At 38.4% G+C, this 11,350-nt stretch overlaps 1 protein-coding gene across 1 annotated transcript in view; it reads left to right on the top strand.

Moving 5' to 3' along the window:
• Nucleotides 1-11,350, top strand: part of PIK3R4 (phosphoinositide-3-kinase regulatory subunit 4) — a 69,002-nt gene that overhangs the window by 12,975 nt on the left and 44,677 nt on the right. The window contains exons 3-6 of the mRNA XM_004704007.2: nt 1,098-1,231; nt 4,228-4,810; nt 7,639-7,773; nt 10,406-10,627. Coding sequence (XP_004704064.1) covers nt 1,098-1,231; nt 4,228-4,810; nt 7,639-7,773; nt 10,406-10,627 — 1,074 coding nt within the window. The remainder of the gene's footprint in view (nt 1-1,097; nt 1,232-4,227; nt 4,811-7,638; nt 7,774-10,405; nt 10,628-11,350) is intronic.

The raw sequence follows: 11,350 nt of genomic DNA, 5'->3' as shown, positions 1-11,350 counted from the left end.
GGTGGAGAGCAAATGTTTTGAGAATGATGAGGGCAATGAATGAACAAATGCGCTTTACACAATTGATGTATGTGTGGATTGTGATAAGAGTTGTATGAGCCCCTAATAAAACAATTAAAATAACGCAAAAAGAAAAAAACCCAACCAAAAACACAAAAAAATTCCCACTGGAAAAAAAGGGGACATAAGTATTAAAATGCCATTGGGGAAAAAATTTGTTCTTGTCATCTTTTGTAATCTTTTTCATTTTGTAAAATTGGCTGTATTGTTCCCTTTCCTTTTTCATTCCCGATTTTAGTAAGTTGAGTCTTCTTGACTTTTTCTTGTTCAGTGTAGTCAAGGGGTGTCAGTTTTATTCATCCTTTCTAAGAATTCACCGTTGGATTTGTTGGTGGTCTTTTTTGTTTTTCTGTTCTGTGTTCCTTAATTTCTACTGTTCTTCATTATTTCCTGCCGGTTGCTTGCTTTGGTTTTAGTTTGCCACTGTTTTTTTGTTTCTTAACATTCAGGTTAGGTTATAATTTTAATATCATTATATTTTTAATGCAAGTGTTTATAGATTTAAATTCCTCCAAGCACAGCTTTAGTTGCATCTTATGTGCTTTGGTGTGTTGTATTTTTTAATTAAACATAGAATGTTCTTAAATTTTCTTCTGTTACTGGTTTAATTTCATTTTGTTGTAGATGAACAAAAATATGGTTACAACAAAACCATATTTCTTCTTGTTCAAAAACAATTTTATTGCCAAGTAATTCACTTGTCATGGAATTTAATAGTTTTGTCATAATTCCAAGAGTGTACAATCATCATAAACTATATTTCTTGTTATTATGTATCTGTAGTATGTATATAACATCTTTATTTTAAATTATGCAACTAGTATTGAATTAGCTATTTTGACTTTATGCTCTTGAAATTGATGATTAGGTATTTTCTCTATTTTGTTCGTTTGTGGTTGTACGTTACATCAAAACTTTAATGCACCTGATTTTGGATTTTACATTTTGAGTTTTATGAACTCTCATAAAACTGTGTGATACACAATAATGATACCTTGCATTTCATTTCTAATGGAGCTTCACCTGCTGTTTTCCAGGTTGTGTGATAGCTGAGCTTTTTACAGAAGGTGTACCACTATTTGATCTCTCTCAGCTTTTGGCCTATCGAAATGGACATTTTTTCCCTGAACAAGTGCTAAATAAAATAGAAGATCACAGTATCAGAGAATTGGTAAGGATGCTACATATATTTGCCATAAGAGTTTAAAAAAGCATTACGTCCCCATGTAATTTTGCATACGCTCTGTTGTAATGTTATGATTCTGGAAGAACAGTAGTGATGTTCCATAGACTAATACAAATAGCCTGTTGACTTTATTTTGTTGGGGAAAATTTACTCCCCCCGCCCCCTAAATGTAGTCATGTATCACTTAATGACCACAATATATATTTCTATGAAATAGGATGTTACATGATTCAATGTTGTGTGTATTAACACCCTATCATATATTAGCCATGACAGTCCCCAGATGATGGATGTGTTCTATTCCTAAATCCATTGTTAGATGGCATTGGTATCTAAAGTCTGAGCGGTTAGGTATACTTTGTTTCTGATGTCAGTTAGTCAGATGCTTGCCTTAGTATATAGTTTACATTATACTTTTCTATAAGGAGTCCTGGTGGCATTGTTTGTTGGGCTGCTAACTGCAAGACCAGCAGTTAGAAACCACTAGCAGCTCCGTGGGAGGAAGACGGGCTTTCTACTCCTGGAAAGAGTTATGGGTTCGGAAACTCACAGAGACAGTTCAGAATCGCATTGATGGCAGTGAGTACCTTTCTGTACATAAAAGCACTTCTAGGTATACTGAAACATCATTAACATAGTAGTGCAGTGATCATAATTATGTTTTGATGCATGTTGCAAAGTATTACCCATTTGTTATTACGAATTATTGTATGTACCACAAATTTTAAGTATAGTAGCTTTTATGGAGGTTGGGACCACAGACCTATAGGCAGTTTAATTGCCTGAATAAATGTTTTGTGTGCACAGCTATATATTTGTCTTAACTAAAAATGAATATATGTTTATAAATATGCATATATCTTTCCATTATAATCTTTAATTCTACTCTAATTTCTAACTTGACTATCAATTTGGAAGGAGATGTTTAAAGGTTGGAGAGGTTATATAGGATAGAGCCTACTACTGAGACGTGAAGAAATGAAGGAGACAGGACTTCTGAAACAAAGGATATTTGAATAGAATATAGCAGAATAGGCCATTTCTTATTGAAGCAGTATCTGTATACTTCTCTTGACCCTGAGGGAAATTCTCAAAGGAGTGCTATCGAATCACAAATTAGACTTGTAGGATAAAACTCAGTGCCATCAAGTTTAGTCTGACTCTTACCCTCCTTATAAGACAGGGTAGAACTGGCCCTATGAGTTTCTAAGATTGTAACTCTTTACAGAGCAGCCCGTCTTTCTTCCAATCTGGTAGAATGGATGTGAGGGATTCAGGGAGAGGTCAGCCTGAGAGTTAGGCCCTAAGTCATGTTGCCGACATTTTTGTTTGAAGATATCTGTTTTAAAGTCCTTATAGTAACTAATGCTTGCGATCATGATTCTGAGCCATGGAAAGGTTGTTTAGAATATTTTTTAATGATGTAGTTAGAATATTTTAAATAAGATGGAGAAATAGGTAATAAACATTTATTTGTTCAGAGGAAGCCAGTTTAACTTATGTTCAACCAGCAGCGTGTTGGAGGCGGAGTTGGGGATGCTACAGATTTGTAAATGCTGGCTTATAATCTCATGTCTTTTGAGCTTTTTTTTTTGTTTGTTTGGGCTTACATTTTCTCAACTGTGAAAGAAGTAAATTTGACCAATCTTTTAGGTTTCATCTGCATGTAAAAGTAATTCTGTTAGGTCATCTCTTTTTATTTGTAGTGGATTTAACACCCCCAAGTTCATTCCTAAACTCATATTTAGAATATAAGCAAAGTTAAAGTAAGTAGGTGTATTTTTATCATATTTCATAGTGTTTTAAATAATCATAATGAGGGTCCATAGTCTATGAAAGATTATACTAGACTCTGATATATTAAAAAATTATCTCTTTATGATGGTAGAGAAACATGGGATAAATTCAGATTAAAAATCAGGAAAAAGCTCTGTTGCCGTTGACTCGATTCAGAGTCACAGTGGTTCGATAGGATGGGGTAGGTTTTCCAAAGCAGTATCTTTACAGACGCTGCAGCTCCTCCTGTGGAGCAACGAGTGGGTCCAAACAATCAACCTTTCTCTCAGCAGCCAAGCACTTTAACTAGTATGCCACCAGGGCGCCTTTTACTCAGACTTTAGGCATACCTTTTCCAGCAGTTGTAACATTTAGCATCTTATATACTACTTGGAAAGCTTTAAACCACCAGTGTCCCTTTTGATTATACCTAGAATTCAGCAGTTCAAAACCATCAGCCACTCCTTAGGAGAGAGAGGACGGATCTTGAGTTGGTATGGACTTGACGGTAGTGTGTTTGGAGCCACCCATGGCCATAGGTTCTAGACTAGGAGTTCTTAGCTTGGGCCATAGAGATGAATTTCGGGGGTTCTATGAATCTTCCAGAGGGGTCCTGGTGGTGCTGTGGGTTTGCATTGCCCTGCTGACCATCAGGCTCCAGCTGCTGTGGGAGAGAGAGGAGGCTTCCTGCACCGGTGAAGACTGAGTTGTGGAAATGCTGTGTAGGAGCACTTCTATGAGTAAGAAGTGATGTGATGGAAGTGTTTATTTTTCATTTTGGGTGGAGGGGAGGTCTTCTAAGAATTGTAATTCCGTATGTGAAAATTATCTGTATGATTTTTTTCATCCCCAGAGAAGATCCATTGCTTTTTTCATATTATCAGTGGTGTATCATAAAAAAAACATAAATAAATAAAATACAAATCTTGGAGTTGTGGAGGGAATGTTGAAAAGAGTGTAATCTTTCCTGGATGTCTGGGGCATTGTACATTAATATGACATTTCCTGTTGATTACTAGGTTGACATTGGGGTCATATTTTATTTGCGTAGATACTGATGGAGATATACCAGCTGAAGATTAAAAATAATCAGAATTATCTCAGAAATTCTTTAAATCGTGTGTAACCTGCTTGGGTTGCTTTTATCTGGTTCAATGTGCTGTTGTCCAATTTTATCTTTTACTCCCTTTTTCCCCTTGGTGCAGGTAACTCAGATGATTCACCGAGAGCCAGAGAAACGATTAGAGGCAGAAGAATACTTAAAGCAACAGCGTGGCAATGCCTTTCCTGAAATATTCTACACTTTCCTTCAGCCCTACATGGCCCAGTTTGCCAAGGAAACCTTCCTGTCTGCAGATGAGCGCATTCTGGTTATTCGGAAGGATTTGGGCAACATTATTCACAATCTCTGTGGACGTGAACCACCAGAAAAAGGAGAGGGCGAGCCTAAGGAAAATGGACTGGTTATTTTGGTGTCCGTTATAACGTCTTGCCTGCAGACCCTTAAGTACTGTGATTCCAAACTTGCTGCTTTGGAACTTATTCTCCATTTAGCCCCCAGATTAAGTGTAGAAATCCTTTTGGATCGTATTACTCCGTATCTCTTGCATTTCAGCAATGACTCTGTTCCCAGAGTGAGGGCCGAAGCCTTGAGGACATTGACCAAAGTTCTTGCTCTTGTCAAAGAGGTTCCTCGCAACGATATCAATATCTATCCGGAGTATATTCTGCCAGGCATTGCCCATTTAGCCCAAGATGATGCGACTATTGTTAGACTAGCCTATGCTGGTAAGAGCTCAGTGTCCATGGAACAGCTACGCACTCATTTTACAGTCAGCGACTAAAATTCTTTCTCAGATTTCTTTGGGCCTGTTTAAACGGTTGGATACATGTAAGCAGCTAATTTGTTTCTGGGACTCAACTTTTATAGGTGTCCTCATTTTTGAAGTGATCCAGAATTTTTAAGTGAAAAAAGTATATGCTACAGATTTTTTTTACATTGTTAGAAGTGTTCCATTTAATTTGGAAAAACACTAATGTTTCTAAGTGTGTGACTTTGGTCTGATGGCTTTAGGAGGTTAGAATGTTTCTTTGAACAGGTATGCTTGTTTGGCTATTAAGTTTAGGGTGGAACCATCTGTTGCTGTTTGAAAAGATGGATTTTGCTGGGTGATTTGGTGCTGAGAGAATTTAGCATACCAATTTATTGAATATTCAGATTCTTCCTCCAGTTACTACAGTGCTAAGATTTGTGGCCTCTTTGTGATGAAGTGGATATGCTACATAACATGCCAGTTTGACCTAAAATTCTCACTTGGAATCATGTGACAACAGATTCATATTGCTGGCTCCCTAAATCAATTTGGATATGCTTATTCTGCATGGTCAGTCTCATTGAAATGCACACTGAATCTTATAATTTATGATAGAAACCAAGGATTCTCTTTGGAAGTCTTTACGATAGTACACAATAGTGGCCACATTAACAATACTGTCCCCATTCCTCATGAAAGGTACAGTACTTGTTAACCTAGTTCATTTTATGATTTGGCTGCCCTGTCCTTATTTGCAATATTGCAGATGAAAAATGCTCTTTGGACTCGGACGTTAGCTCTGTGCATAGCCACACAATAAGAGGTCGTTGCTGAGTGTTTTAAACATATATGTATCTTATTTATCTGTCCATTTACTTATAGTTTCTGGTTTGAGTAGCTGTATAAGTAAAAACTTCAGGTGTACAAGAGTCAGGATCTCCTTAAGATATAGAATGCTAGTTATATAGAACATTGCATAGTTATAGTTCACCTGGCAAATAAAACTAGCCGAAGCAAGTCAAATCAAGTAAAACTTTAGACAGTTTTCTCTTTTTAAAGAAACCATTTTTCTTTATTAGAGTTTCAGAATTCTTTCTGGCTCCCTGGACCTTAGTCTGTTCTGGTGCCACCGTACTGTAGTGAGAGTCAGTTACTAATAATCAACATATTGAACTGATGGAAAACTTGCATTCAGGGGGTCTGTTTATTAAGGTTGTTGCAGGGACTTTTTGCAACTAATGTCTTTCAATTCTCCTTTCATTTTGAATGCCTCTCGTATTACCCTCACGTTATAGGTGAGGAAGTTGGGGCCTGGCCGGCTAAGAAATTGCCTGACGAGACAGGTCTGATTCTGCCTCAGGTCTCAGGGATGCTGGCATAGACTTTAATTTTAAAGCAACCTTACTTCTCTTCGGTCTTTTGGGACTTTGTTGCGAGGGAATCCACAATAACCTAAGGCCAGTTCTAATACTTTCCAGTGTCCGTCCACTCTACCCGAGAGCGTGATAAAATAGCCTTTTAAAATCTAGCTAGAAGTCTCTTTGTCTTATGTTTGGGTAAACATAATTAAATCACATGTGTCAGTAACTAAAAAAATATTGAAATAATTATTTCCCCACTCTGCACCCTTTTGTTTTTATCTGAAAGATGCTAGCATACGATAGTCTTAAGGTTGTATCTTCTGTAAAATGAGTTTGCAAGGGTGCATTGGTTTATAGGCATCATTGGGGAAATAAGCATATAGTCAGATTTTAGAGGTACCCAGGAAATATAAGAGACTCATCCTACTGAAGAGAGGTTCATTAGGGTAAACTGTGGTTTTGGGGGTGGTTCAGAATTCTCCCAGTGGTTGAGCAACCACTGTAGGGTATTATGTCTTGGTTATTTAGAGGTGAGATTTTGTTCTACTAAGAACATTGCTGAGTCTGGCAGGGTGGGGGAGTGGGACCCCAAGGTGAAAGGAACCACTTTATTTGGTAAAATTGACTCTTGTGAGATACAGCTTGACTTCTGAGCTTTCTTCTTCTTTTTAAAATATATATGTATACCGTATATACTCGAGTATAAGCCGACCCGAATATCAGCCAAGGCACCTAATTTTACCACAAAAACTGCATAAAAAAATGTGCTGAAAAACTCGGCTTATACTTGAGTATAGACGGTACTTTGCAGAGCTGAGGAAAGTCAGACAGGTGCCTCAGTCATAGGTTATCAGAAAGGGAAATGACGAGTGCTCAAATGTGGCACTCAGTCTCACACACCTGTTACCTGTTGTAAGACTGACTAACTTCAGGTGATTCTGTTTGTTGCTGGGTTTTTGAGGTCGATGTGAACTCTCGTATGTATAAGACTCCGGTTGGCCAAGCAGCCTGCTAGAAAGTAGCAGGGCCTGTGGTTCTGGAGGCCGGCTTGATCTAGTACTTCAGTGTGAGCGTCTGTTCACCCGCAAAGAGCTGGTCTGGTATGTACTGTAGGCGTGCTAGGGGATTCGCACCTTGTTCATCAGCTAGGTCTCTACACAGTGATAAGAACCCCTCCTCCAATAAAGCTGGAACTAGATTTGGGGTCATTTACATGTTTCTCTTTAGAAAAAAGCTTATGGTTTATTACTAAGCCTGACAGTTTGGGGATAGTTGCCTATTAGGAGATTAGTCACTAAAAATCTGGTCAGGTGCTGAATTGAAAAGTCCTGTTTCCCCTTCGTTTTGTGATTACTGTTTTCTATGTATAAGGACTTAGAGAGGAAACATTGCAAAAAAATCTTAACGAGTGATTGTGAATTGTTCCTTTTTTATCCTACAGAAAACATAGCGCTCTTGGCAGAAACAGCTCTGAGATTCCTGGAATTAGTGCAGTTAAAGAATCTGAATATGGAAAATGACCCAAATAGTGAAGAAATAGATGAGGTTACCCATCCTAATGGAAATTATGACACAGGTAATATGATTTCCACCCCCCTCCAGATTTCCTGTTTTTTAGCACGAGTTGTTAAGACTAATTTGTAGAAGCAGTCATTTGTAATTTGCATGTAAAATAAAGGAAAATCTCAAGTGTACGAGTCCCCTTGTGACCCCTTGATAAAATTATAATTCCAAAATAAGGAATTTTTCCCCCCAAAGCTATGTTTAAAAATTTTTTTCTGCCAAACAACCTTGTCACCTTCAAAGTACTCTTCATTATACTTAATACGTTTGTCAAGTCTGTGACTCTATTACTGTGTACATTTCTCAAATTCATTTGTTTGGATGACTGACAGTACTTCCCTAATTTTTTTCTTTCATCTCCTCTAAGTTGTCAAATTGCTACCCTTTCACGCCCCCTTTCATTCTTGGAAACAAAAAAGAAGTTGCACAGAGTGAGGTCAGGTGGGTGGGGCAAGGGAGACATGCTGGGCTTTTTTGCCAAAAATGGCACCTTGAGATGGCTGCATGAGCAGGTGCATTGTTGTGGTGGCAAAACCAGTAGCCCGTGTGCCACAAACCAGGCCTTTTTTTCTTGCACACTGTTAGGCAATCTTACCAGAACCTCTAAATAGAAAGCCTGACTAACAGTCTGGCCTGGTGGAATGAACTGTCCCCTCACTACACTTGATCTTAGCCAAAAGGCCGAGAAGTGATGAACTGTCCCCTCACATCACAAAAGCTAATGAGCGTTGTCTTGATCTCTGATTTCACTTGATGAGTTTTTTCTTCTTCTTTTTTTGAGTAAGCGATGATGGTGTCTCCCACTGGCTTCATTGATGTTTGCTTTCAGGATCATCAGAACAGCACCATGGAAAAAAGTCTGGGTTGCTTCAGAGCTGTTCTTTCAAAGCACAGCATGTTTCTACCTGAGGCTCTTTTTCTGGGTCAGTCAGAACCCGAGGCACGAATTACTCAGCGACCCTCCTCATTCCCAAATCTTCCGTTAAAATTTGCTGAACCGAGCTCAGACATAGTCCAGATAACTTCCCCATCTCTTCAATTGGTCCGTCCTTGGTCTTTGAGCACAAAACAAGTGCATGGATTTTGTCCATTAGGGAAGTTGACGGACGTCCATAATGAGGTTTGTCATCAATTGACATTTCACCTTTTTTTATTAAAGATCATCTTTTTTGCGGCTCTGACAGCTCTTATAACAATCCATACAACAGTTGTATCAAGCATGTTTGTACATATGTTGCCATCATAATTTTCTAAACATTTACTTTCTGTTTGAGCCCTTGGTGTCAGCTAATCTTTTTTCCCCTCCCCCACTTCACCTACCTTCGTGACCCCTTGATAGAATTATAAATTATTATAATATTCATATCTTACGTTGACTGCTATCTCCCTTCACCCACATCTCTGATGTTCTCCCTCCTGGGTGGGGCTGTTAATGTGTCAATCATTGCAATCTGTTCCCCCAACCTTCCCTCCTCCCCACCACCTTCCCCCTACCCTCCTTGTATCGCTACTCCCATTTCTGTGCCTGAGGGGTTTATCTGATCTGGATTTTGTGTGTAGTGAGCTTTTATCTGTACCAGTGTACATGCTCCAGTCTAGCCAGAACTGAAAGGCAGGACTGGGTGACATTTCATCTTTTTTGAAGTAAGGAAACTACTTGTACACTTGAGATTTTCCCATAGCACTGCCCTAATAAACTGTATTCAACATCACAACAGTTTCTGCGGCATTTTTCCCAAACAGGAAACAAAATTTCACAACCGTATGCTGTTCTCTTAAATCACCCATTACAAAAACTGAGGTTTGAGCAGAACTACTTTTATGAGAAAATTCACTGTGACTAGAGGGAACCTTCGCAGGAGATGCCACTGGGTGCGCTAACTCAGAGTCAGTTGCTTGCTGCTCGCCTAGTGGAAAAATATCTCTGAAAGCTCTGCCAGCGGAGCTTTTTTCTGTTTTTTTTTTTTTTTTGGTAGCCCCTCCCAGATGCGTTATGCGTGTATGTCTCTAGTTTAGAAAGTGAAAGAAATCTAGTTTTTAGATTTGTGTGCCTCTGACAGCTCTAATCAGTCTATTACTTGTTAGACTAGCACTGTTTCAAGATAGCATATTCCTAGATCTGAATATAATAAATTATTTTGACTTTATAGGAGGAAGGACTTACCAAGAAGGCTGTTTTTCTTTGAATGTGTGGGACCCAGGTCAACTCCCAGCTGTCACTGGTAGTTTACATGTTGCTGTGATGTTGAACTGGTTTCAGCAGAATTTCTAGACTAAGATGGGGCTTCTGTTGTCAGGTTATATCCTGCACCTGATCCAGTACTTTGGAATCTTTGATTAGGTTATCTCCTTGGGACAATATGATCTCTTTTTGGTACTTCTCCATAATTTTCTCCTTGAGCCTCATAAATGGAGCCTTTTAATTAGTGAGAGAATAACCATGCTTGGGGTACCTGTTTATTAGGCTCCTCTTCAGTTTAGATTTTAATTCCCCATATGTCCTTTAGAGCTTTGGGGAGTAGAAAAGCTTACAGGTTTTAGACTTTCTGTGGTAGCTTCTGTTGTCATTCTGTTCCTCTGAGGTGTAAGAAAGAAGGGAGGCCTGCAGGTATGGTGAAAGTAATTATCCTATCATTCTTTTTCAGAGCTCCAAGCCCTACATGAAATGGTCCAGCAGAAAGTTGTCACTCTGCTAAGTGATCCTGAAAACATCGTGAAACAAACCCTGATGGAAAATGGAATAACACGGCTTTGTGTGTTCTTTGGGCGCCAGAAAGCAAATGACGTGTTACTGTCTCACATGATCACATTCCTCAATGATAAGAATGATTGGCACTTGCGTGGAGCTTTTTTTGATAGCATAGTTGGTATGTGGTGGTTTTTTTTTTTATGTTTTTACTCTTGGAAATAATTCATGTGATTTTCTGGATATGTGTCAATACCGTCAAATTTCATTAGTAATGGAATTATTTCTAATACGAGGAATCATTCCTACTATTTAAGATTAATTCCTAGTATTTGTGCCTTTCTTCAAGCTGCTTTTGGATGAAAAAAGTCTTTTAGCTGATAAAGGAATTAATTAATTAGATCTGTTTTAATGAATACCGTATAGTCACTAAAAGCTTTGTTTTAAAGGAATATTTGAGGATGTGGGAAAATATGATGAAATCAAGTTAATGTATCTGAAGTAGGCTACAATCTACTTACAGTATCCCAGTTGTCTTAATATAACAACAAAAATTATACATATTTGGACAAGACCTGACCATACAGAACTGTTTATAGTAGTAAACTTTGGGGCTTGGATGATAGGAGATTGTTTTCTTTTTCTTTTGCATACTTGTCTAGTTTTCTACAGTTAGCTTGCATCACTTTTAGAATCAGACAGTAACAGTTAAAATGTAATTAGAGTTGAAAATCCGCATGGAACTTTCATAGCGTAGAACTAGCCCCCGTATTATAGAGGTTTATTAGGAAGCTAAGAGGTTACAGAAGGCAAGGGCACAGTTCTTTTTGTCAACAGCACCTTGTCAGTCATGCTGGCAGTCTTATCTCTCTGGTCTTTGGTCTCTCAGCCACACAGTCTCTTG

Source organism: Echinops telfairi, unplaced genomic scaffold (genome assembly GCF_000313985.2).
Source record: "Echinops telfairi isolate 266 unplaced genomic scaffold, ASM31398v2 ScPeMD7_7420;HRSCAF=8458, whole genome shotgun sequence".
NCBI lineage: Eukaryota > Metazoa > Chordata > Mammalia > Afrosoricida > Tenrecidae > Echinops > Echinops telfairi.
This window is presented reverse-complemented; position numbering and strand designations above follow the sequence as displayed.